This window comes from Salminus brasiliensis, chromosome 2, assembly GCF_030463535.1.
Source record: "Salminus brasiliensis chromosome 2, fSalBra1.hap2, whole genome shotgun sequence".
Lineage (NCBI taxonomy): Eukaryota > Metazoa > Chordata > Actinopteri > Characiformes > Bryconidae > Salminus > Salminus brasiliensis.
In genome coordinates, this window is record NC_132879.1 from 15224725 (window position 1) to 15249162 (window position 24438).

The 24438-nt window shown below is 38.7% G+C and overlaps 1 protein-coding gene across 2 annotated transcripts in view; it reads left to right on the plus strand.

Annotated features, from left to right (window-relative positions):
- pdgfrb (platelet-derived growth factor receptor, beta polypeptide) overlaps positions 1-24438 on the plus strand; it is a 48921-nt gene that overhangs the window by 19740 nt on the left and 4743 nt on the right. For both annotated transcript variants that reach the window (XM_072668279.1, XM_072668278.1), the window contains exons 2-21: positions 1042-1121; positions 2391-2678; positions 2919-3176; positions 5344-5474; positions 9037-9199; positions 11918-12098; positions 12235-12350; positions 13607-13730; positions 15464-15672; positions 17397-17491; positions 17767-17899; positions 18428-18532; positions 18777-18887; positions 18996-19155; positions 19507-19673; positions 22031-22146; positions 22352-22474; positions 23153-23264; positions 23871-23970; positions 24194-24299. In XM_072668279.1, coding sequence (XP_072524380.1) covers positions 1073-1121; positions 2391-2678; positions 2919-3176; positions 5344-5474; positions 9037-9199; positions 11918-12098; positions 12235-12350; positions 13607-13730; positions 15464-15672; positions 17397-17491; positions 17767-17899; positions 18428-18532; positions 18777-18887; positions 18996-19155; positions 19507-19673; positions 22031-22146; positions 22352-22474; positions 23153-23264; positions 23871-23970; positions 24194-24299 — 2847 coding nt within the window. In that variant the 5' untranslated portion in view covers positions 1042-1072. The remainder of the gene's footprint in view (positions 1-1041; positions 1122-2390; positions 2679-2918; positions 3177-5343; positions 5475-9036; positions 9200-11917; positions 12099-12234; positions 12351-13606; positions 13731-15463; positions 15673-17396; positions 17492-17766; positions 17900-18427; positions 18533-18776; positions 18888-18995; positions 19156-19506; positions 19674-22030; positions 22147-22351; positions 22475-23152; positions 23265-23870; positions 23971-24193; positions 24300-24438) is intronic.

The window sequence follows — 24438 nt, forward strand, 5'->3', positions numbered from 1 at the left end:
TCTCTTGCTCTCTCTCTCTTTTACCCTTATCTCTCTCTCATAATGACTCTCTCACTGTTTCTCTGTCTGCTTTTTCTTTCTATTCTCTTTATTACTCTCTTTCTCTCACGCTCTCCTTCAGTCCTCACACGCTTCTCTCTCTCATTCTCTTTTTCCATTCTCTATCTACAATTCTCTCTCAAGCATTCTTCTCTCCCCCACTTTGTTTATTTACAGACAGTCTCATCCTGTTTTGTCATTGGTCAGTAAAGTTTTCAGTGTCTGCCACCTTTGACCCCATCAGTGACCTTTAAAGCACGTAAAACAGAAGCAGGGTCACCGGCATCACCCTAATTAGCCATTTGTACCAAACATCAGTGTTTGTTCTCCAGAGAGGTGATGAGGGAGCTTCTCAAGCTTTTGCAGGATGGCTGGTGCGTTCATCGTGAACGAAGGAGGCAGCGTCCCCAGTTAGTGTCCTGTGTAGACGGATGAATAGTCAGCTAGAAGGTGCTGTTCCTTTACACCATAAAATATCCTCCCAATCCTGCCCTCTGGTTCTCCACGGTGTTTCACGCCTGATGAAGAGAGAACGTTCTGTAATATTTTTTGGGGGAGGGGGGCAACTGAGTTTATTGTTTGGTATGCCAGTGCGTGCCAGAGAGCCATGAGAGATGAAGAACAATGCAGCAGTAACTAAGTGTGTGAAGCGCTTCTCTGTGTGTGTGCAGTGGAGCATGGCCTGGACCGGCTGTTCTACTGAGTTCTGCGTGTACTCACTCTCTGCATCGATCAACACACAGCACTGTATCAGACGGTTAATGATAAAAAGACTGGAGATTGGAGCCATGAGCAGAGCAATGCTGAGCTCACTTTCTGAGCCTGCCGTTTCATTTGCTGTTGTTTAGTGCTGTTTAGTTCATTGCTTATTTCTGGAGGGAAGACTTCTGCTCAGTTTAATTTAGTTGCTCCTCCGTGGTTCTGGTCTTCAGACCACTCAGCTCTTTTCAGGATGTTATGATACTTGGCAGAATCTGATCACTTTTCTCTCGCTGTCTACAGAATAACAACAATCCACCACCAACGGGTCACCATGGAGGGAGTCCGGGTCGGCCTTTTCCCACTGACTGCCTTCATAACAGGTAACAGACTAAACACGGGCTGAAATATCAGTGCTGCAAGACTTAAGAAAATAAGCTTCTGTAGCTCCACTTAACTCTAAACTGTCTAGATACGTAAGTATCAGGTCAAAGCCTAAGCTCTTGTCTTAATATTTTTTAAGAACAGTCTCTATTCTTATGATCTATTGACTTCTTCAGTGTAAACATTATAGCATGCTTCAACTGTACAACTTGCAGTTCAGATTCTGAAGAAAAACCTGTAGATTTAATCAGAAGTGGGTAGAGTCCCTAAGAAGTAGCACACCAATAATAACCTAAGTAGGAGTGAAAAAGTGGCAGGATAAAAAAGTACCTAAAAAAAAAGAAAAAAAAAGAAAGAAAAAGTAACACCTAACGTCTAGAACTGGAGGAGAACTTCTTAATGCATTCAGCACAAATCAGCACAGGAGCCAACGTTTGTTAACGCTTATTAGTGTGAGCAACACCTAAGCAGTACAGGTACACACCCATCACACCAGAATAAAACTAAACCCAATTTTGGAATTTAATATTAGGTCTTTGTTATCATTACACTATTTGACGCATTTAAACCATTAACAGAGTTGAACATTTATTTTTAAGTTAGTATGAGATTCACTCAAAATCACAATATAAGATTTGACCCATAATTAAGAGACTGGTGGTGTATCCTCAACATTGTATACAAACTGTATAATGTATAAATAGTATAATGGAATTAGAAGCTCACTACCTTCCACATGTTTCCCACCAGAGAATGGGACATCACTGAGAGGTAACAGAGTTGAATATTGGGGCAGCCATTAAATATATATTTTTTAAATGACATATTCTGCAGAAAATGGATATTCTGTTACTAATAGAGTGAACTCAGAACAACTGACTTATCATTAGACTTAATTATTTAGTGTAAAATTCAATTTGTATGTATAAAAAGGAGGTGAAGATAGTCAATAATGTGTTGGCTGGGGGTCATTTAGTTCATATTTTGTGCATAAATTGTGCCTAAAATACATATCAAGCGTTTTTGTTTGTTTTTTGTTTGTTTGTTTTATAGTGAGACTTTCATATACATTATATTTATATTGTGGTATTACAGTTGTAGTGCCGAAAGATATATCTGGGAGACACAAACTGTACCCCTATTTCTAGAATTATACCATTAATGAAAGAAAAAAGCAGAAAGTGTGTTAACCATTGATTATTGTTAATACCATTATTTATAATAATACAAATAACTGACAATGTTGTTTCTGGCTGTGTTGGGTAAAGCTCTCCTGCTGCTGTGCTCTGCTGGTTCTGCTCTGGAGCTGAACCCCAGCATCAGAGAGATCAACCTGGCCTCTAACTCCTCCTTCAGCATCACCTGTTCTGGCTGGGCACCGGTCAGCTGGCACTTTAAACGAGAGGAACACATTCCAGAGTTTCGTACAGAGAACCGGACCCCCACCTCTAGCGTTCTGTATCTGGAGAATGTGACGTGGAGGCACACAGGAGTGTATGTGTGTTTGGAGAATGGGACTGATGTAGAAGAGAGGGAGGTGGCCATCTATGTGCCTGGTGAGAAACAAAGCATCACCGAGCTAATCATTAAAATAATTACAGCTAATAGCTACAGTACTGTTCAAAACCTCTGTAATGATGACTTGTGTGTGTATGTATATTGGATATTATTATATGCATGTAACTGATTTTAGAATTGAAAACAATGATTCTGAACTTTAAAACTGTAATAAATGCCTGTAAGGAGTGTTTTGTATACCATATAACATCACATGTCTCTGTGCTCCCCCTTATCAGACCCTGAGGTGTGGTTTTTGGAGAACGAGTATTCTATGGTAACTAAGACTGGAGAGGAAGGGACTATCCCATGTCTTGTGACGGACCCCCGCATAAATGTGACCCTTCATGACAGAGAGAGTGAAAGCCTGGTGAACGGCGAGTATTCACCCACCGTGGGGTACACTGCCCTGTTGGATGACCAGACATATAAATGCAGAGGAGAACTGAACGGAGTGGAGAAGTGGTCCATCCCATACTATGTCTTCAGCATCTTAGGTATGTGCGTAAGGCAGGAGAAAATACCTACATAGAATGAAGCTGGGCTTTAGCACGTAGAAGTTCAGCTGTAGTAAGAAATGCATAGGGTGTTTTTACAATGCATTGATCTTTTTAAGTTTTATGTAAAGATTGGCCACCTCTGGCCAAATGGCACATTTTGTTGTTGTTGTTTTAATGAAAAATAGCATACTGTCACTGTAGGTAACATATTTACAGATATCTGTTATCTGACTTTTATAACAAAAAAATCATTGTAATCATCAACATGGCCTGTGCACAAACTGTAACATCCTAAGCTTTGAAAAAAAAGGCTAAGATTTTTGGTCTATAGACCACGATTAGGGTATTAGGTCTAGGAGTAATGTCACTGATTGTAATTATGAGCTGTCAGCTCAGTCACATTTCCAAGCTTTATAAATTCTCTGACTCTCTAAACCTTGTACTAACATTGAGAACATTGTACTAACATTGATGAAAGTAAGTGATGCCCACAAGGCAGGGGGAAGCTATTATGTTTTCCGTACTTTGCGTAATGTCATTAAGGAATTGTGGGTTCCAAGATAAGATAAAGAGTTTTGGAAACAAGTGTCTGAGGAACTACACTTCTTGAAAACAACACTCTGCCAATTGTAAAGCCTGGGCGGGGGGTGGATCTATGATGCTTTAGGGTTGTTTTGCTGCCTGTGGCTTTGGAAAAATGGCACAGGCAGAGGGAAGAATGCATTCCTGAAAAGTCCTGGATGCAAACATCAAACTCTCTGTTCATATAAAAACCTGAAGCAGAAAAGAGGATAGCTTCTACAGTAACATACAAAGAAACGTGTGAAGTTAATTATAACTACAAGAACTGAAGTACTTTAAGCTGTGCTTTCTGACAACGTGTTACTAAGCATTTTCAATGTCCAATGTCCAAACTTTGCACGGATCACACTGATAAAGGATAAAGGTGCACGTATTCGTCACTGTACAGTGTGGACTGTACAGCGAAATGTGTCCTCCGCATTTAACCCATCTGGTAGTGAACACACACTCACACACGTGTTAGGGGCAGTGAGTACACACACACACCCAGAGCGGTGGGCAGCCAACTCCAGCGCCCGGGGAGCAGAGAGCAGCCCTTGAACTTGTTACCTGTATTAAAGACACCTGTCCACAAACTTAATCAATCACACTCCAACCTCTCCACCATGGCCAAAACCAAAGAGCTGTCTAAGGACACCAGGGACTAATTTGTAGACCTGCACAAGGGTGGGATGAGCTACAGGACAATAGGCAAGCAGCTTGGCTTGGTGAGAACTGTTGCTGCAATTATTAGAAAATGGAAGAAACACAAGATGACTGTCAATCTTCCTTGGTCTGGGGTTCCATGCAAGATGGGGTAAGGATGATTCTGAGAAAGGTCAAGAATCAGCCCAGAACTACATGAGAGCTTAAACTTGAAACATGAAAGCTCTCGAGAGGATCTGTATGGAGGAGTGGACCAAAATCCCTTCTGAACTGTGTGCAAACTTGGTCAAATACTTATTTAATGTAATAAAAATAACATTTTTATATTTTGTCTCTTACAGTTGAAGTGTACCTATGATACAGATTACAAACCTCTCCATTCTTTGTAGGTGGGAAAACCTGCAAAATCAGCAGTGTACCCAATTCTTATTTTCCCCACTGTATGTATATATTATTCACCAGAACACAACAGAGCATTCTCGGCTGACGTTTATTTAACTTAGTCTTTATTTTCTTTATTTATATACTTTAAATACTTTACCTATTAATGGCAGGAGAAGTAAACACAGTAAATAACAAAAACTGACCCCTCACTGCTGGAGGACAACCTGTTTGGGTTTTGTGACAAGCATTTCTTTAATAATATGTTGTATTACACTCTGCCCTTGTGACTGATTTGTCTTTAGTATACTCACTATACTGTTCACGTCCAAACACAGCAGGTCATGAGCGACTCGGTCCCGGTGAGAGAAAACCCATGACATGCAGACAGCTCCACATGTGTTCCACATCTGTCTGCTTTGTTTTTTCGTCACTTCTTTTATATTAATTTCCCCCTCCTTTTCATAACCAGATGATTTGTAACATGCAGTGTTAAAACAATGCTTGCATTGTGTGTTTATGTGTGTTTATCTGTCTCTTGTGCACATGGCCACAGTTCCTGAAGTGCTCGACGCCCACATCAATGCCTCAAAGACGGTGCTAAAACAGGGCGAGCCGCTCAGCGTTAACTGCACCGCCAACGGAGTGGAGCTGGTCTTCTTCTCCTGGGACTTCCCAAACAAAGACGTGAGTGGGCTGAAAATAAACCTCCTCGTCTTCTTTTTCCGTTTCGTGTCAGAACTGCGACCCCTCCGGAGAAGCTCCAACAGCCTAAATTACCTCAAGATGGGCCGCCACACCTAGTCCAAGAGAGTCCCTAATGAACAACACATTTTTATTAAAGTTTTAAATCTGCTGGAGAAGGAGACGAAGAAGGGAAGAGACTGGAGGAGGCATTTTTGCTGAGCAGTCACTTATTTATTATTATATTAATAATAATGGGAAACAGAACAGAGAGAAGGAGAAAAACACGTATTAAAAAGTTTGTGATCTCCATTTCCCACCCACTGTATCTCAACGCTATCTTAACAGCTCAAAGACTGTGATGTTAACTGTAGAACTGTGTAGAAGTTAAATGCTCCCACTTTTCATTGCCCTGCAAACTGAGAGCTCTGAAACCATAAAGTCTAGAAAAACTACAAGCCAGCTGCTGACAGAAAGACCATTTGGGGGCAATGAGCAGCTAGTGTTTTCCTTGGCTGCTACAATGGACAGGGATGCAGGGAAACATTATTTAGAAGACATAATGGCAGCATTTTATTTCATAGAAGAGTAAATAACTAGTATTCCATATGTTCCTTGGGTCCACTTGTCCTCTGAACTTGTGTGATCAAATGTTTTTAAACTGACCCAAATGGCAAAATGTTATAGCCTAAATTGTCATATTACAAAAAAAGTCTTTTAGCCACACAGTCCCTCTGATTTTAACCAAATAACATAAACTACAGGTCAGACTGTAAATTGCTATATGCTGTATTTACCAGTGGTGAACAGTGTGTTTTAGAGGTAGGCCTTTATTTAGAGTCTGAGAGTCATTTAGAGGCCGAGAATGAGGACCCCTGTGTGGGAGCTAACATGCTGTAGCAGGATGCAAGTTCTTATTCTCAGTTGACTGCAGGCTAGTGTCCGGGTGCAATTATGTTTGGCTTTAAATCCATGCTTGTTTTGAAATACCAGCTTTTCACATTCCAAGATCATAATGACAAAAAATATGATGAGACTTCCATATGGTACTGAAACAGTGACTAGTTGAACCATTTTCTGGTTCCTTTTTCATTTTTAAAAGACTCTACTAACAAGGGTTTTCACTAATCCAACCAGAAGAATAACCATGCAATCTAAAACATATGTTCCTTTGAGTTACCAGGGCTCTATACAGTACCTAAGGAACCCTTTAGTTCATTTTACAATAAAGAATAAGATTTTATGAAGGATAACAGATTAATGGCATACCTAAACATAAAATGAGCTATTTATGCACTGTAATGTACTGTAATGCACTTCATTTACTGTAAGTTTTCTAGACCCAAAAAGGACGAGCGGAAGACATTTGTACACAGTTCAATTTACTATAAAATATGTATGGATTTTTAATAACTGCAGGATTTTTTGTTTTGTTGACTTTATTTCCATACCAGGCTTGCTAGCACTGGCTTTGTGACTGCTCTCTAAAGACAGTAATTGACTGTAGAGGTCAGACTGTGGCTTATACTTGAGGAATAGATATTACTAATTTGATGAATGGCCAGTTTCTGTTCCCCGGGGAGCTCCAAACACATTAGAAGCAGCTTGAACTTGTAAACTGAAAAAGAAAGAGCTGCCAGGAAGATTAAACATTTTTTTTTCCTGGAATGTGCTAAGCCTGACATTAAATATAACATTAATCAGGGTGTGGATTCTCTTTTTCAGACCAGTAAGGACATTAGAAAAGATGTAGTCCTGTGGTGGTGGAGTTGGAGTCATAAAAAGCAGTAGATGCTGACCGGTAGTTTTGGAGAAACTGATCACAATAGTCCTTCTTAATTTAACTAATGTTTTACTGACTATTTTGATAGCCAAATAATCTGTTGTTTATTAAAACAAATAATTGTTTATTTAGGTTATGAATTGCTAAATTGCTAAATAAGGCTTATATAGTTACCAGCTTTTAAAATTAGCTTAAGGTTGTTTTACGCATTTGCTAACTAACAACGAAGACACTACAAAGAAAGTCACTGTTTTAATGAACTTTCCTGTATTTATTTCTGTCAAAATTTCAAACAAGTTTTCCCTTCAGTTTTCACATTATTTTCAGATCAGCAAAAAATGGAAACAATTGTAAGACAGTAATTTAAGCTTTTTAAGACTTTTATTTTGACACGGTCCAGCCGAAGCCACAATATTGTCAGCCCGCTTTCATTCGTAACCAGCTAGCGGATTGGCTATTTTTGTTGAAGGGTGGGACTTTATTCCTTAATGCCATGTTAAGCGTTACAAGAATCAGTTATCTACCGGTCTTCTCATTTATGATGTCTTTCAGTTGACTTACTTCAAAATTTCTCCTTATCTACAGTAGTCTGTGTCTACAGGAGACTCAGACTCATGCCTCACAGATATAACTCGTCTCTCCACTCACACACTAGAGTGATGTGGCTGCAGATGCATGGTCATGATGCCTAATGGCTTTATTCACATGACAGCTGCTCAGTCTGAATGTCTTCATTGTAGCCCTGCGCTCAGATTGAGGGTATTATTACTGTTAAAAGTACCTGCAGCAGTAAAGCTCTATTCCACACTGTTATGGTTAAATTTAGGCTTTTAATCCGCGGTCCAGGTACCCCCAGAACCGTTCCTGATGACGTCACCAACTAAAATAGTTGTTGCAAACGCAAACGTTGTTGCAGTCCTAGATCCAACTTATAAGAACGTGTTCAGACAACTTGCAACTTCAGAAACTGAAAGAAATATATATTTGACAGATATTACAAAAACTAAAATTCACAATGTGCTTGTTCAGTTGATGAACATACTTAAATTATACTAACTAAAGTAGACAATTTTAATCAGGTACTTAGGAGAAAATGCTTCTATTTGTCTATGTATTACAAATGATGTGCGGTGGCTGTTTTAGTTAACAGTAACAAATTACTAGGACTTAAAATGTCACACTTAATGGTTTCAAGTAATTAGGAATTTAGATAAATTCCACCCAGTAAAGAAAAAATCTGATCAGAATTTTAGCACAAACATTTTGTAACAGCTGATATTTTTACCTTCAGCAAACTAGTTGTACTTAAGCGGAAAAAGTTAGAAGATGTAAAGGTAAAAAATAACAGCTGTTTAAAACATCTGCAAGTTGTGGTAGGATGATGATTATCAGATATTACTGCTGTAGCCTCTAGAAGTTGGAAATGATTGGTGTGACCTTTGATTGTTATCAGAGAACAACAGAACATGAACATAAACCAAATTCCAGATATGATCAAAGCGTATAGTCTTTTTGTATTCCATAAATAGTAGAACAGTGCATGTATTGCCCAGTCATGTGTCAAATGGCATTTAGTATAAAGATACCAGTAAACTCACTATAGCTGCAATCTGCTCCATCTTTCCTGATCAGCTCTCTTGTACAGTGAGAAATAACACACTTCACATATAAGGCATGCAATCTTTCAGGTACAGCATAAATGCAGCTGTTACACTCTGCCCTAGGTTTCTTAAACTATCCTGTTGCTGTTCTCTAACCTAGCTGTGACCATCTGGTCCTCAGGTGGATGTGGAGCCCCTGACGGACGTGCTGTCGAGTGTCAGCATGCGCTCTTGCTTGAACATATCGAATGCCACGCTGGCGCACTCCGGACGCTACGTCTGCCACGCGTTAGAGGATGTGGGGAACCAACAGGCCTCAGTCAGCATCAACATCACTGTGCTGGGTAAGCACTAAACACAAGATTAATGCATAATCTCACACTTAGTCGTTTTGCTTACTTACATTTCTGTGATGGTAAGCCCCTGTATATGGAGGGAAATGGTTAATGATTTTTTAAATACATTTTAACTGATTTCAGATCAGTTCTTCGAGTTATCATGGTTCTACATAGAGATTAAGATAAATTCTTTTAGTGATGCACAAAAAAGAACCATTGATTCATTCAGCATGCTTTTCTAGCCGCTAGGCCACATCTGCCCTCATGTCAGTCTCTGCTTATTGTTACTCAAAGTAACAAAACTTTAAGGAATATAAAGAACATGCCCCAGTCCTATAATATGCACAGACATGCCATTCAAGACTGCAGAAATTAATGCCCATTTCCCTGTAGTGTAGTGTAGCAGACGTCAGACGTAGCGAGGAAAAATATTGCAGATAATTGCAAATGGCCGCTGTAAAGCTGAATAAAATGCATGCACTACATGGACTGACATTTTTGGAACCGACTACTGAAGTGAACCTGAGTGAACCTGAATGAACCTGACCAGCAGCATGTTTTAAACAGCCAGTTAAAGCTTAAGCCCTTCAGGCTTTCAGCGTTCGCTTTCATGGCATACGCTACCCAATGTTTAAGGATTCCGCAGGGTGCAAATCATGCATGTGAATGTTGACATTCTTTTGAAATGAGGTGTGCTGTATTTACACGGTGTGCCCCTACCTCATGCAAAACCACAGCAGTAGGGCTAATACACACAGTGCAGCCCCTTTAACTACGCCTCTCCTCTTCAGCTGAGGCTCCAGGCAAGCACACTGAGTTTCTATGAGGAGAGGAAAAGACACCTAGAAGCCAAGAGCTGCTCAATGGGAGGCTTTGTGAATGGCTTCTGCAGCACACTCACACGATTAGCTACCTGGAATGTGCTTTACAAAGTACATTACACTACTGTAAGTGATAATGAACTCGACAGCATTTAAGTGTAAATTATGCATGGAGCATATCATCATTAGCTTTATAAAGCTTGGGCTAAGTACATTATTTTCAGCAGGTGAAGGAAGGAGGGATGCTCAGGCAGCCATTTTTTAAAGCTTTATATCCTTGCTAATTTGATCTTTAACCTCTTTCTGCAGGCTCATGAGTGGCCCCCATATCTGCCATTTAATCTATTCTTCTCTATACATAACAATGATTCATTAATGTTTGTGCATTTACTGAATATGTAGTTAAAATTATGTAATTAAACCGAAAATCCATATATTCTTGTTTTGTTAGTGTCAGAAACTCACATTTTAAACAAGAAAATGCATGATCAGGAATATAAGGCAATGTTCACACAGCAGGTCAAGTAGCCCAAATCTGATTTTCTCATTAAATCCTGTTTTTAATGTGACCTATATGTGACATTTGTCTGAACAGTCCGCACTCCTAAACTGATGCACGTGTGCAAAAGAGTGTAAAGTTTTGGTTTGATTTTCACCAGCATTACAGGAGCCATCAAAGGTAAATGTGCACGTATTTGTCACTGTACAGCAATGTGTCCTCCGCATTTAACTCATCTGTGGTAGTGAACACACACACACTAGTGAACTAGGGGCAGTGAGTACATACACACCCAGAGCGGTGGGCAGCCAACTCCAGCGCCCGGGGAGCAGAGAGGGTAAAGGGCCTTGCTCAAGGGCCCAACAGTGGCAGCTTGCCGAGCCCGGGAATTGAACCCACAACCCTGTTATGGATAGCCTAGCTGAGCTGAGCCACCCTAGGAGTTCCAGTGGCTGACTTAATACGGAAATTGAGTTTGAGCTCACTGTAAAAAGGGCACGTTATTTAGCTGCAGCTACTTCTTTGGTTTGCGTCCTTGGTTTCTTTAAACAATTTTCTTCTTATTTTATTTTTTTTACCTGCTGTGAACTGTAGCCTAAGTCATATATGTAGCACATATTGCTGCTCTAAGTGCTTTCTGATCCAAACTGCTGTCTGAATGAACTCCCTTGCTCAGTCTGTAAAAAACACAGTGCATCCAACAAGAACGAAAGACTCTTTAATGCAGATATTTAAAAAATGGTAGAAAAGCACTAATTTTATATGTTTATCTATGTTACTGCGTAAGTTGGCTTGTGGCCAAATAAACCAGTAAATAACATCTTAGTACAGATTTAAAGTCAAACCTGTTAGCTATATGCCCAGTTCACTATAACAAAGACAGAATATGATCTAATTTGCCCACATAAAGCTTGATAATATCAACAATAAGAATATGAATTAATCATTAACACAGTCATGAAATGTTTGCATTATGTGACATTACATTGCTGTTTTATACTGTTCTGTTCACAGTTCTCCCCACCAGCAGGGGAGGTGAAAGTTTGAAGTGTTTGCTGAAAGGCATGAAACTTTGAGCAGCAAATACTAACTGACTTTCTTGCATGGTAGATAAAACGAAAAATGGCATGTGCATGAATTGGCAAGGAAAAGGCAGTATCACTTATTAGGTCCCCTTTAACAGCTTGACGTTTTACATGCATACAAAATTATTTCTATTTGGAATTAACAGCAAACTCTAAATTTTGGGACTTTGACAAAAGAAATAACTAAATAAACGAATAAATAAATATTATGGGCGGAGCATCAGCAGGTTTATTAGAAGATCATTTCCAGTATTCCACATTTTTTTTTCTAACACTGGAGCAGCACAAATGAGAGCTGTTTTTTTGTCTCAATCTACAGAAAGAGGTTTTGTAGCGTTGAGTTCATTCCTGGGCCCCAACGTTTCGGCCCAGCTTCATGAAAACGTTAGGCTGAGGGTGGAGGTGGAGGCCTACCCCAAACCTCACATCCGCTGGAGTAGAGACGGTGCTGTCATCACTGGAGACAACATCATCAACGTGAGACAAGAACATGAGACCAGGTAATCACAAGCTTAGGAAGACAGTAAATGATTCAGTTTACCGCAAGTGAGCCGCACCTTTATATCCAGTTAGCCATTACATTACTTGTGCATCAAATGAATGTGCTCATAATTTTTGTGGCCTTCTTTTCTATAGGTATATCAGCACATTAACTCTGGTGAGAATCCGCCTGGAGCAGAAAGGATACTACACCATCCATGTTGACAATGAAGATGATTCCAAAGAGATGACCTTTGACCTCGAAGTGAAGGGTTAGAAACTTGTCCAGTGATTTCCTCTCCACACATAGACAACCACCTTAGAGTCTAATGCACCGTGAGGAAATTGCATATCATATCATATCATATCAGTGTGTATTGATCTGGGTTCTGTTTCAGAAGAGTGTGGAGTAATGCATATAGAATCTATTTTTATATCACCTATATCACCTAAACTTCTACTTGGAAGTTGCACATGAACACCCACTCAAATTGTAATTTCTAGTGGAAAATAATTTTGATACTCGAGTTTCCGAGTTGAGGAGCCCTTCAACCTTTTAACTTGGCAGAGAAGAAGACAGAATCAAAATGGATGGTACATAATTCTTTAATTTTAACAGTGCAGTTAATATGTGTTAGTGCACATCATGGCAATCTGTATTCTAAGTGCATTTAACCTGATATAAAACAATGCTATATATTGTTCCATCATAGCCAAATTAACTACTCTGCTATGTTATTTATATTTATTATTATTATTATTATTATTATTATTATTATTATTATTATTAACCTTACATAGCTGCCATTGTCAGCCATTTTCCATGTTGTTAACTTTTCACATCTAATTGTTTAAAGGTGACGTTAATGTTAACACCATAAAAAATGGCCTGTTACTAGTTAAACAATAAACACAGTTACCAGTGTTTAGCATAGCAAAATAGTACTTTAGCCAATGATTATTTCAGTCAATGATCTACAAAATATATCCAACGCAAACGTTTACATATTGTAGCCCTTTCCAGTAGCACATTCAAATTTAAATTGATGACTTAAACCATTGTATCTTAGCCGTATGATTACTAAATCTAAGTAGATTACTAAAATGATTACTAAATGGATTTTAAATCTAACAATCTAAATGCAGTATGTATTAACATAACTGATAAAGAGCGACTATGAGAGAGTGAAGTTAAGTGGCTGTTGTAGAGAAGCAGCACTAATAAAGCATATATCATGGTGTTGGATCTGTAGCTGGCAATGGCAAAGTTTAGCTTTATTTATCTTGCTAGCTACAAATCCAATCAGTGCCACACTCCACAATTCAGATTCAGTTCAGTCTACCTGCTGTACTACCTGTTCCATGGTGTTTGGATTTAGTTAACCGGCTAAAAGTGTCTGATGAAACTGCAAGTAACTAAATTCAGTGACAATCCAAACTGTCCAAAGTTCAAACTGTCCATATTCTGTTCACACTGTACACACCAGTACATGTCTACACAAGAACAAATATCTTTTTCTCTGGTTAGTTCCCCCTCAGATAACCGAGCTGTCAGATCATCACTTGCCGGGGAAGAAGCATGCCGTCACCTGTGTGGCTGAGGGCGTTCCCTCTCCCAGCATTCAATGGTTCAGCTGTGACAGCATGCAAAGGTGAGTGCTCTGTCATCATCACCGGCATCATCACCTTTAGTGTCAGCCACAGTATCCTTAACATTATGTAGTGTGCGCCAAGTCAACCAGATCAAAAACTATCAGTCATCAGTCGTCTCTCAGACACAGCACTCATACACACACCCTTTATTTACCAGCTACAAAACTTCACCAAACCAATATGGAATTCTTATTACTTTCTACATCCCTACCTCACTCTGTGCAAGCACTGCAAATATAGTTAGTCAAGTAAAGCCAAATAAAGTCACAAGGCAGCTTTATAGAAATCCAAAAATAGAAAGATAAAAAGAAATGAAAGAAATGAAAAACAAAAACTAATAAAAGATGTAACCACAAGTGAGCGAGCCAAATGCAACAGTGGCAACTCCCCTAAAGCTAGAGGGAGAAACCTTTGGAGGAGCCAGGACTCACAAGGTGGAACCATCCAGCTCTGGTTAAACTATCATTCAGTTACTAATAAATGGTTAATTAAGTCACCTTAACACCATCAAGAAATGATGCTATATGTGTTAGATATGAGCAGATCATTTATAAGGTAAAAAACAATTAAATTAAAACCATATATCCAGTTAAAACACAATATCTTTGACCCAAGAACAAGACGACAGTACGGGGACTTCCATCCATACATGTTTTCATTCTTCTCAAACCATTACCCATGGTAATGGACACATTTTGTCCATTTTGTAGGGTTTTTACAATTATTCCTATCATTCACTATCACTATAATCATTATTCACATTATCAGTATCATTGTTATTTGTTTCAGAATTGGTGCACATTTATATGGAAGCCAAAAATATTATTTTTTGTAATTGATCAAGATTAATCCGTAAATATATATATTTTTTTGCCTGAACTCGTTGATTTCTATGGACTTTCGTAACCTCTGGAAGTTAAGCATCTGTCTTTAAATTACATCACAAGTGACAACATGCTATTACGGGGCCAGCAGAGCACAAATGTGTTTAGACTGGCCTCTAATTATAACAGATGTGGGGTCTTAAAAGCAGATTTTTGGTCAAGACACAAGTTGCTGAACCCAAATAACTACACAGCAATTACCGCTGTGTTTTAGCCTCAGAGAGCTCCAGACTTTTGATGTTAAAATCACTAAAGGTTTCCGCCAGAAACAATAACACCGGACTGGCTTCCGGACTGGACTGGCAATAACACAGGACTGGCTCCTGAACTGGTCAACTTTTTCACTGTTCATAAGTTTTCACGTTTCAAAAATCTCCATCACACCGAATATGCAGAGTATTAAGCATTTTGTAGTACATAATTTCAACCTTTGGGTGGCCCCCGTTCATTAATAATGATGTAAGGAGTAAAGGCATAACAACACACATAATGTGTCATAACTCGTGGGTTATGCAATAGCTTTGTAGCCATTATATAAACCTACAACCTTTACGGTCCTCTCTAATGTACACTATAATGGATAGGAAATACGTGAATAGACACAACCTCTACAGCATAAGCTGTTCCATTTGCGCTTGGCCCTGAGCACACCCTCCATCATGGCAATGGGCCTTCAATGGTAAGCCTTTAGCATTGAGTGCACTTCTGAAAAAATCGTTCATATGAATTATCTATAACCCCTGTCATCTTAATGCACAACAAGCACCTCGGTGTGTCAGTTAACCTATCTTCCTGACCGTATATCATCCTTTTAATGTGTTTCCTTCTTGCTTGTAAATGCTGTTCAGATGCAGTAACAGGAGCCTGGTGTGGAGCCCCCTGGTGTCCGATCACGAAAGCATCAGCATTGTGACTAATGCCACCTACAACGACACACGCAAGATCCACCAGGTGCACAGCCAGCTAATCTTCCTCCACCCACAGCAGATCACTGTCCGCTGTCTGGCCAGGAACGAGGGAGGAGGACGCGCACGGGACATCAGACTCATCACCAACAGTGAGTGCTTCAGCTCTGTGTTTTCATGTGTCAGTGAACTTATGAATAATGGCACAAACTCCATCACTCTAAAGACTGAAATCAATGTTTTCAATAATTATTACAGATACATTTATGCAGACATTTATGCAGATTCCAATATGATGCTATTAATGTTCAGCAAACGAATATTCAGAAATTTAGGAAAGCAATTATTATGTTACAGCATAATAAATGACGTAAAATGGAAAAATGGAAATATTTTTTGCCTGACAGGAGTGAAATGTGCTGTCTTATGCAAAAGTTTAGGCACCCCTGGCCAAATGACATGTAAATAAATTCACACTCACTACAGAAAACACACTTTTCCCACATTCTTAAACATCACTGTTTATTTTCTTAATCTTTTATTTTCTTCTCAATTTATTTATTTTTTTAAAAATTAAAAAAATATGTCATTTGATATATGGACAATCTCTACTGTCTAGGAAAGGCTTCCTACTAGATATGTGAGCATTGCTGTGAGGGTTTGATTGCATTCAGCAACAAGAGCATTAGCGAGGTCAGGATGTTGGATGATCACCACCCCATCTCACCCCACCCCTAACTCCACACCACATCAAGTATTAGATGAAGCACCATCACCATCATTTCAGAGAACACAGTTCCACTGCTCCAGTGTATTCAGTAGAGGTGGTGTTTATAAACATTTGGACATATATATAAACCATTATATAAATAATAATAATAATAATAATAATAATAATAATAATAATCTAACACACTTTTTACAATATTTTAAACCTTGTTTTTAACATGCTGTGTTTATACCTCATTTTATTGATTTATGTTGTTTTATTATTAATAATTCTGTCTGACTATCCTGTCTGACATCTATCAATCCATCCATCCATCCATCCATCAATAATATGACAAAGCAAACTTTTCAATTGTAGTGCACCCTCAAAGCACATGTGTTGTTCATTAGCATGCAGTGTGGCCCTTTAACAGGATACAGATCTGTGTGGGCTATTTTATGGTTTAAATGTTGGAGCTGAAATCAGTTTTTCTGAAGGGTCCTCTGTAGGTGAGCTTACTATAGGGGCCAGGGGAGGGGTAAATAAACTATGGGCCAGTGGGGTTTAAACATACCTCCACACAGAACCAGCTGGGCCTGTGTTTTGGTCCCTGCCCCTGATCCCTTTAAATCCTGCCTCATTAACACCCAGAATGCATGTCGCTTTGAAGCAGCCCAGTAAAGCCATCTGAACAGACACACGTGTGTGTGTGTTTATGTGTGTGCTACAGTTCTTTCACTCTCTTAGACCCACAGCTGTAGTAGTATACTTCCAGCTATTTGACTCTTCTTAAAAGGTTTTATATGGATTTGTTCTCACATTTTTTACACACACACATAGACACTCTTACACACACTTCAGCCTTTAACATACATTGCTGCGTTTCATAACCAACTGGAGCTTTGCTCTTGAACTCTCTTTAGTGTGTCATGATCTAATGCAAATTCAGTGTTTTACACACATGTATACAAGTGTGAAACGTGGCTCCTTGTGTTTACAAGTTCAGTGCAGAATTAAAAAAACAACACAATATATATATAAATATATATATATATATATATATATATATATATATATATATATATATATATATATATATATATATATATATAACCCTGTAGACTGGATTATAGGAGTAGTTCTAACATGTGCACTTTTTATCTCCAGCACTGTTCTCTCAGGTGGCTGTTCTGGCTGCTGTTTTGGCTCTGGTTGTCATAGCTATCATCTTCATCATCATCCTCATTGCTGTGTGGAGGAAGGTCAGTGGCATCTCCACTTTTTGGACAAATTTACCCCAACAAACTGCAAGCAACAAACTAAAGTGGTGTTTAAGTGCTCCTCTATGTAGCCTGTCTGGGGTTTGCCTGTGTTTTTTAATGATTGTATAGTACCTGTGTTCATCTGTAAAATCTGAGCATAGTTTTCTGGGTCAAATATCAGCATTCATTCTACATATTTGAAAGAAACTACATTGTTAATAACTGTTGTGTGTGTGTGTGTGTGTGCGTGTGCGTGTGTGTCATGATCTCTACAGAAGCCACGATATGAGATCAGGTGGAAGGTGATTGAGTCAGTGAGTCTGGATGGCCATGAATACATCTATGTGGACCCCATCCACTTGCCATATGACCTGGCCTGGGAGATGCCCAGAGACAGCCTGGTACTCGGTATGACCTGGGGACAGTTCAGTGGGACCTTCCATTTGTTCATTGTTTCAGTTCTTTCATTTTGCACTGGAGCTATGAAGTTAACTCAGCTCACAAGTTATAGAAGCTAATACCCCATCAACTAGCACAGCACAAACAGCATGTCTAATGACACACTATACTATCAAATTCTGGCAAACTAGTGTCAAACTATAAAAAAAAGATAGTATCTTCAAAATATTATCTCTAGTATGTCTTTTTTTTCCTCTTTAGAAAAGAAAAAAAATGTTCCAAACTTTCTGTCAGTCCATTCAGCATGAGATTTTAATACAATGTGAAGAACAGCTACCAGATTGCCAGAAATGATGTCAAAACATAAAAAATGTCAAAAATGAGGATACAAGGAATTTCGCTCTATGCAAGTTTATTAGAAGTTACCATATCAAGTCATTGCATTTCCATCAGTCTTGTAGTTCAAGAGCAGAACTAAATACTATAAGGAAAAAATGAAACAATTCAAACATGACTTGAACATGACTTGTATTTCAGGTCGTACTCTAGGATCAGGAGCATTCGGCAGAGTGGTGGAGGCCACTGCATACGGACTCGGCCATTCCCAATCCTCTACTAAAGTTGCTGTAAAAATGCTCAAGTGTAAGTTGCTGAACATGCACTGAACACAATAATAATATCAACAGTTTATTTTAATGTGTTTATTTATTTCTGAGTACTGAGTTTTAATTATCTGCATTTTTCAATGTAATACTTGAACTGTATGCACAACAATCGTTTAATCCAATTCAATCCAATCTTAAAATAAAGTGGAGGGTTCAAGGAGTTATTTCTCTTGCGGTTTGGATATTATCACTTGTTAACTGCCTCTAATGGTGTTCTGCAGCAACAGCACGCAGGAGTGAAACTCAAGCATTGATGTCTGAGCTGAAGATCATGAGCCACCTGGGCCCCCACCTCAACATTGTCAACCTGCTGGGAGCGTGTACCAAACAAGGTAATGTTCTCCAAACACCACCAACATCGAACAAGACCAAACACTCATGAACAGTGGTATTATTGATATGTGGAGAGTTAAAATATCCCCACCTCCTTACCCACCCAGGCCCGCTGTACCTGGTGACGGAGTACTGTCGCTATGGAGATCTGGTAGACTACCTGCATAGAAACAAGCAGAGCTTTCTGCAGCACTATGCTAACAAGAACCACCTAGCCAACGGCGACAGCCAAATCTGCCTGGACTCTGAAGTGCCTTCAGGGAAAGGGTAAGCAAGTAGGAGCAACCCTGCTTTGTTGTATGTAAAATAACGTGAAATATTGATATGAGACGTGAGTCCACACATTTGAGCGGTATTACACATTACCAGTATATAAAACTTTCCCATAACCTGACATTTCTTTGGCTGCAGTACAAAAGTACGAAAATAGTTTTTACAGTGCACTTAGCTGAAGCAATATTTTCTTCAGTGTACTTAGATGCAGCCGTTTTCTCATAATGTCCATTATCTAAAAAGCTTTCCTGACTTTCTCTAAGCTTAGCCATTGTAACAGCCTTATCACTGACTACAGTCAATGGATTGTTGTCTTGTCTTTCTCTTCGACCTTTTCTCCTATAGCTACGTGTCGTTTGGCAGCGTGAGCGATGGTGGTTACATGGACATGAGTAAAGAGGAAATGACTGAGTATGTGCCCATGCAGGAGCTCATCGACACCATCAAATACGCAGACATCCAGCCCTCTCCATATGAATCTCCGTACCAGCAGGACATCTACCAGGAGCAAGGTATACAAGACAGCATATGAAGCACAAGAAACAGTTTGTTCATGTTGAAAGCAATACTTCAGTGTTTTTCAACCTAATGTCTGTTTGTCACATTTGTAGTATATAGCCATTTATCAAAAACCATTGACCATTGACAAAATTCAGGACAAAAAAAGACAGAAACCCTGTTGATCCAAAACACACCTGTAATAAAAGCCAATGGGCACATCCTGTATGAATAGTACAGCCACTTAACTATTGCTGCTGTAGCCATATACCTACTAGTAGGACAACAAAATGAAATACAAATAAAACACAATATTAAGTCAAATCACCTTTAAGGTATTAATCAACTCATAGCAAAGATAGCAGTCTTAGCATTGAACATGTAAAACAGCTGATCTAGCATTAGTTTAGACCTAAATCTAGAATATCCCATGTCACTGGTCATTTCCAGCACTGTGTGATTCAACACTTTTCACTGGATAATTGACAATTGTAACCAGATTATACTGGTTATCCCACTTGTTCTGGAAGTCCCAGGGGTCTCCCGCCTATTGGTAGCGGCTCCCTAACACCCGCACATTATATACAATATACAAAAAGAATTGTTTTTTGTTAATTTCAACTTTACCTAAACTAGCTGGTTAGCTATGCTATTTTATTGCTACTGTTTTATTGCTATGTCCTTCATATAGACTAGATATAGAGAATACAAATATACTATAACATAAAATGAATACAGATTTTAATGTCACATTTCGATTATGTAAAATCATTCAACAAAAAATCACAATAGGCAATATAATGATACACCGCATTTCTTTTAAATATGTCTGTACTTTGGAGCAATACAAATGACTTTTGGATATAAATGCTGACATTGTATCTCCTAGACAGTTGATTAAACCTAAAATAATCAATGATGGAAGTCTTTTCTGGCACCCCAGGTGAGGAAGATCATCACTAAGTTATATTTAAAAACAAAATATATTAATCCATTCTTGTGACTGGAATTGATTATGGTGTATGAATCATGAAGGTTGCAGGTTCAATGCTAATGACTGTTTAAACAAAAAAAAAATCAGGATTTATGTTAGATTGGTTCTCATCACTGTATTACAAACTGTCATAGCTTCATTGCATAAAGCATGTCTCAAAATAGTTTCTCAAATGTTATGATATGACAGATATGACAGCAGTTTCCACTCCATGTTTAGAATTTAGAGAACCTTAGAATTGCTTTTGATGCAAAAAAAGCTGTATTAGATGTTTTTGTTTTCATCACTAAATTATAGATATAAATTGTATATAAAAACCTTAATAAATTCTTTGGACTGAGGTATTAACATTTAACTTCTAAATAAGTCTGTTAAACTTTTTCCTGAACTGATGCTATTAACTACATACATTGAAGATGCAATGCGTTGACTTTTGCTTTCATGCTAAATATTTTTGATAGGTTCCAAATCCTTGCATGCAAATTATTAGTTCATCTATGTCAGAAGGGAGAGATTCTGCTCTAAAACCAGTTGAAACAATCTGAATTTTATATGAACCTGTGTGCCTTGGTAAAATCTGGTTTCTTAGCTGTGATAATGAACCGGTAATACACTTTAATAGTTAATAGAGTGTAATTAGACTAGTTCTATGTCTATTGACTGGTAAACTAAGAATAGATTTGACTAGGCTGGGCAGTGTGCTTCATACAGTTCCAGCACCAACCTATGTTTTGGAAACTACTGTCAGGCACCATTTGTAGGTGTTTGTTTTTATATACATATGGTGAATGGAGGCGCTGTCTGTGGGCTCTGTCTTCTTAACAGTCATAAAAGCAGTGGAAAGAAAGTGAATACAAACGAAACTTCTGTGTACGTCACTGAAGTTATGTGTAGGTCTGAATTATAGGCACTGATTCAGAACAGAGAGACAGCTAAGAATATCAATTATCAGGATCTTTTAAAGCCACAGTCTATATCCACATACTCCCAGTAGCTGTGCTTTTAGAGGTACAGTATAGTGCACATGCCTATCCAAGCAAAGACAGAGAAAAAAATAACACAGTAATGGTTCAGTATATATTTGTTGGCAGCCAGACATTGATAAACGACTGCACATGCCATCCAGATGCTGGACAGATGTGACTGCAAGGTCTGATGGAAAACATTTAGTCAGACACATGGATTTTGCTGATTTTAGGTTATTTTTAATATAATTCATATGCTTGAAAATGTTTATAGAAATAGATAATGATATGTATTAATTAAGACTTTTTTTTATTTATTAAGGTTATTGTGTTCCACAGTCAGTGAAAAGGCTAATTAAGAGCTGTTGAGTAACTTTGTATGTTTGTCCTTGTGTGTATGTGTGTTTTTTAGGTCACAGAGTGGACCTTTCACTGGTTATCAGTGATTCTCCAGTCCTGAGCTTCACTGACCTGGTGGGCTTCAGTTACCAGGTGGCCAAAGGCATGGAGTTTCTGGCCTCTAAAAATGTACGGGAATGAATCTTTATACAAACTGCCCAAGCTTCACTGACACGTGTTTTGATTGTATTCTTTTTAGTTTCAGTAACAGAGCAGTTTCAGAAGGTTATTTGTTATGATACAGTCTGAAATATCCTCATATTCTGAAGCCTGTGTTGCTCAGAACTGCTGTAGAATCAGTAGCTCAAACGTTCTTTTTTTGTGGGCTTTCCAGTGTGTTCATCGGGACCTAGCAGCAAGGAACGTGTTGATCTGTGAGGGGAAGCTGGTGAAAATCTGTGACTTCGGGCTGGCCAGGGACATCATGCATGACAATAACTACGTTTCCAAAGGCAGCGTAAGTACAGCCTTCAATACCAGATTCTTTCAAAGTTCTTGATGTTACAGAGCGGTCCTAAATACAGCATGCTGCATCGTGGCTGGTTTCTTATGTTTTACTTTAAAGATGTAAAGTTATGTGTTTATATGTGTAGCTATGGTCTATGGAGAGGTTGTGGTGCATGTACCACAAAGGTAGCTGGTTTAAAGGTTTTAATTATTGTTTAAATAAATAATAATAAAAGAAACAGGAATAATGTCAAGCTGAATCTAAGGACTGTACTATGAACTGTCATTGCATCATTGGATAACCCAATATAGTGCTAAAATGTAATGACATGACTGATATGATAACAATCTTCAGTACATGTTTGGAATTTAGTGAATCTTGCAACAGTTTTTGCTGCAAAGAACCTATTTAAGAGGATTTTTGCTCGTAAATGGTGTATGGAGTGCTTTATTCAGAGTACATCTGGATGCCGTCTGGTCAGCTCTCCAGAAGTACAATTTTGCACCTATGGATACACCTTAAAATGTGTAGATTCATCTAAAAAAGTGTGATTTTATTAGTTATTTATGTATTTCCCATGCTTCCTAAGTCTGTGCACCAGGTTATATTCTTGCTTCTCCAGTGGTGTCAAGCAATTCTGAGTTGCTTACAATGTCCAGACTCACTGTTCCTTTTTGACTCCTGCAGACATTCCTTCCCCTGAAATGGATGGCCCCAGAGAGCATCTTCCATAACCTGTACACCACACTGAGTGATGTCTGGTCTTATGGCATTTTGCTCTGGGAGATATTCACTCTGGGTGAGTTGTATACACCTGTTGGATAGATCAGACAGCATATTTACACTGACAGAATCTGCCTGTTCAGCCTGCAGTAGTTTAGCCACACCCATTCACACTGAATTTATAAGGAACTTTTCAGTTGGGACTGCTTGGCCAGTTTAATTGAAAGACAAAAAAAGGGTGGGAAATGGTCATGTAAAAAGTGCCTGTTTGTTGGTACAAAAACCCACACAAATATTATAAGTAGAGGGGGTGAAGATTACAAGAAAAAAACATAAAAGATAGGCTATTTAAATACTTGTGTATAGTGGTGGCTCAGCGGTTAGAGCGCAGGGTTATCGATAACAGGGTTGTGGGTTCGTTTCCCGGGCTTGGCAAGCTGCCACTGTTGGGCCCTTGAGCAAGGCCCTTTACCCTCTCTGCTCCCTGGGCGCTGGAGTTGGCTGCCCACCACTCTGGCTGTGTGTGTGTACTCAGTGCCCCTAGTTCACTAGTGTGTGAGTGTGTGTTCACTACCACAGATGGGTTAAATGCGGAGGACACATTTTACAAATATGTGCACCTTTACATATTATATTATTACAGTTAATAAAGTACAATACTTGTTTTTACTAATTCTTGCAGGAGGAACTCCATATCCAGATCTGCCTATGAATGAGCTGTTCTATAACGCCCTAAAGAGAGGATATCGCATGACCAAACCCATGCATGCTTCAGAGGAAATGTAAGTCTGAACTTTTCAGAATTCTAATTCTATTTAGAACACTATATACTTCTATATACAGGATATGAGGTGTGAATATAGTGCTTAATTAATGGTAATAACTATATATGTGTGATGTCTGGTTTGTGTGCAAGCATTATACATGCAGGTGAATATGTGACAATTAGTAAATCTGAACAATCTTGAACATTTATTATACAATATGTCCCTTTGTCCCCTACAGTTATGAGGTGATGAGGAAGTGCTGGGAGGAGAAGTTTGAAAAGAGGCCTGAGTTCTCTTTTCTGGTCCAGACCATGGGGAACATGCTCACAGATGCCTATAAAAAGGTTTCCGCTCCTTTTTTCTGTTTCCTTGGATTCCATGTGATAAAACATGAAACATCCATGTTCACTTAACTCATCGGAAGCTCACTGCATACTAAAGTTCCTCTAAAACAAGGGTCTTAATTTCTGGTGCTGTAAGGCC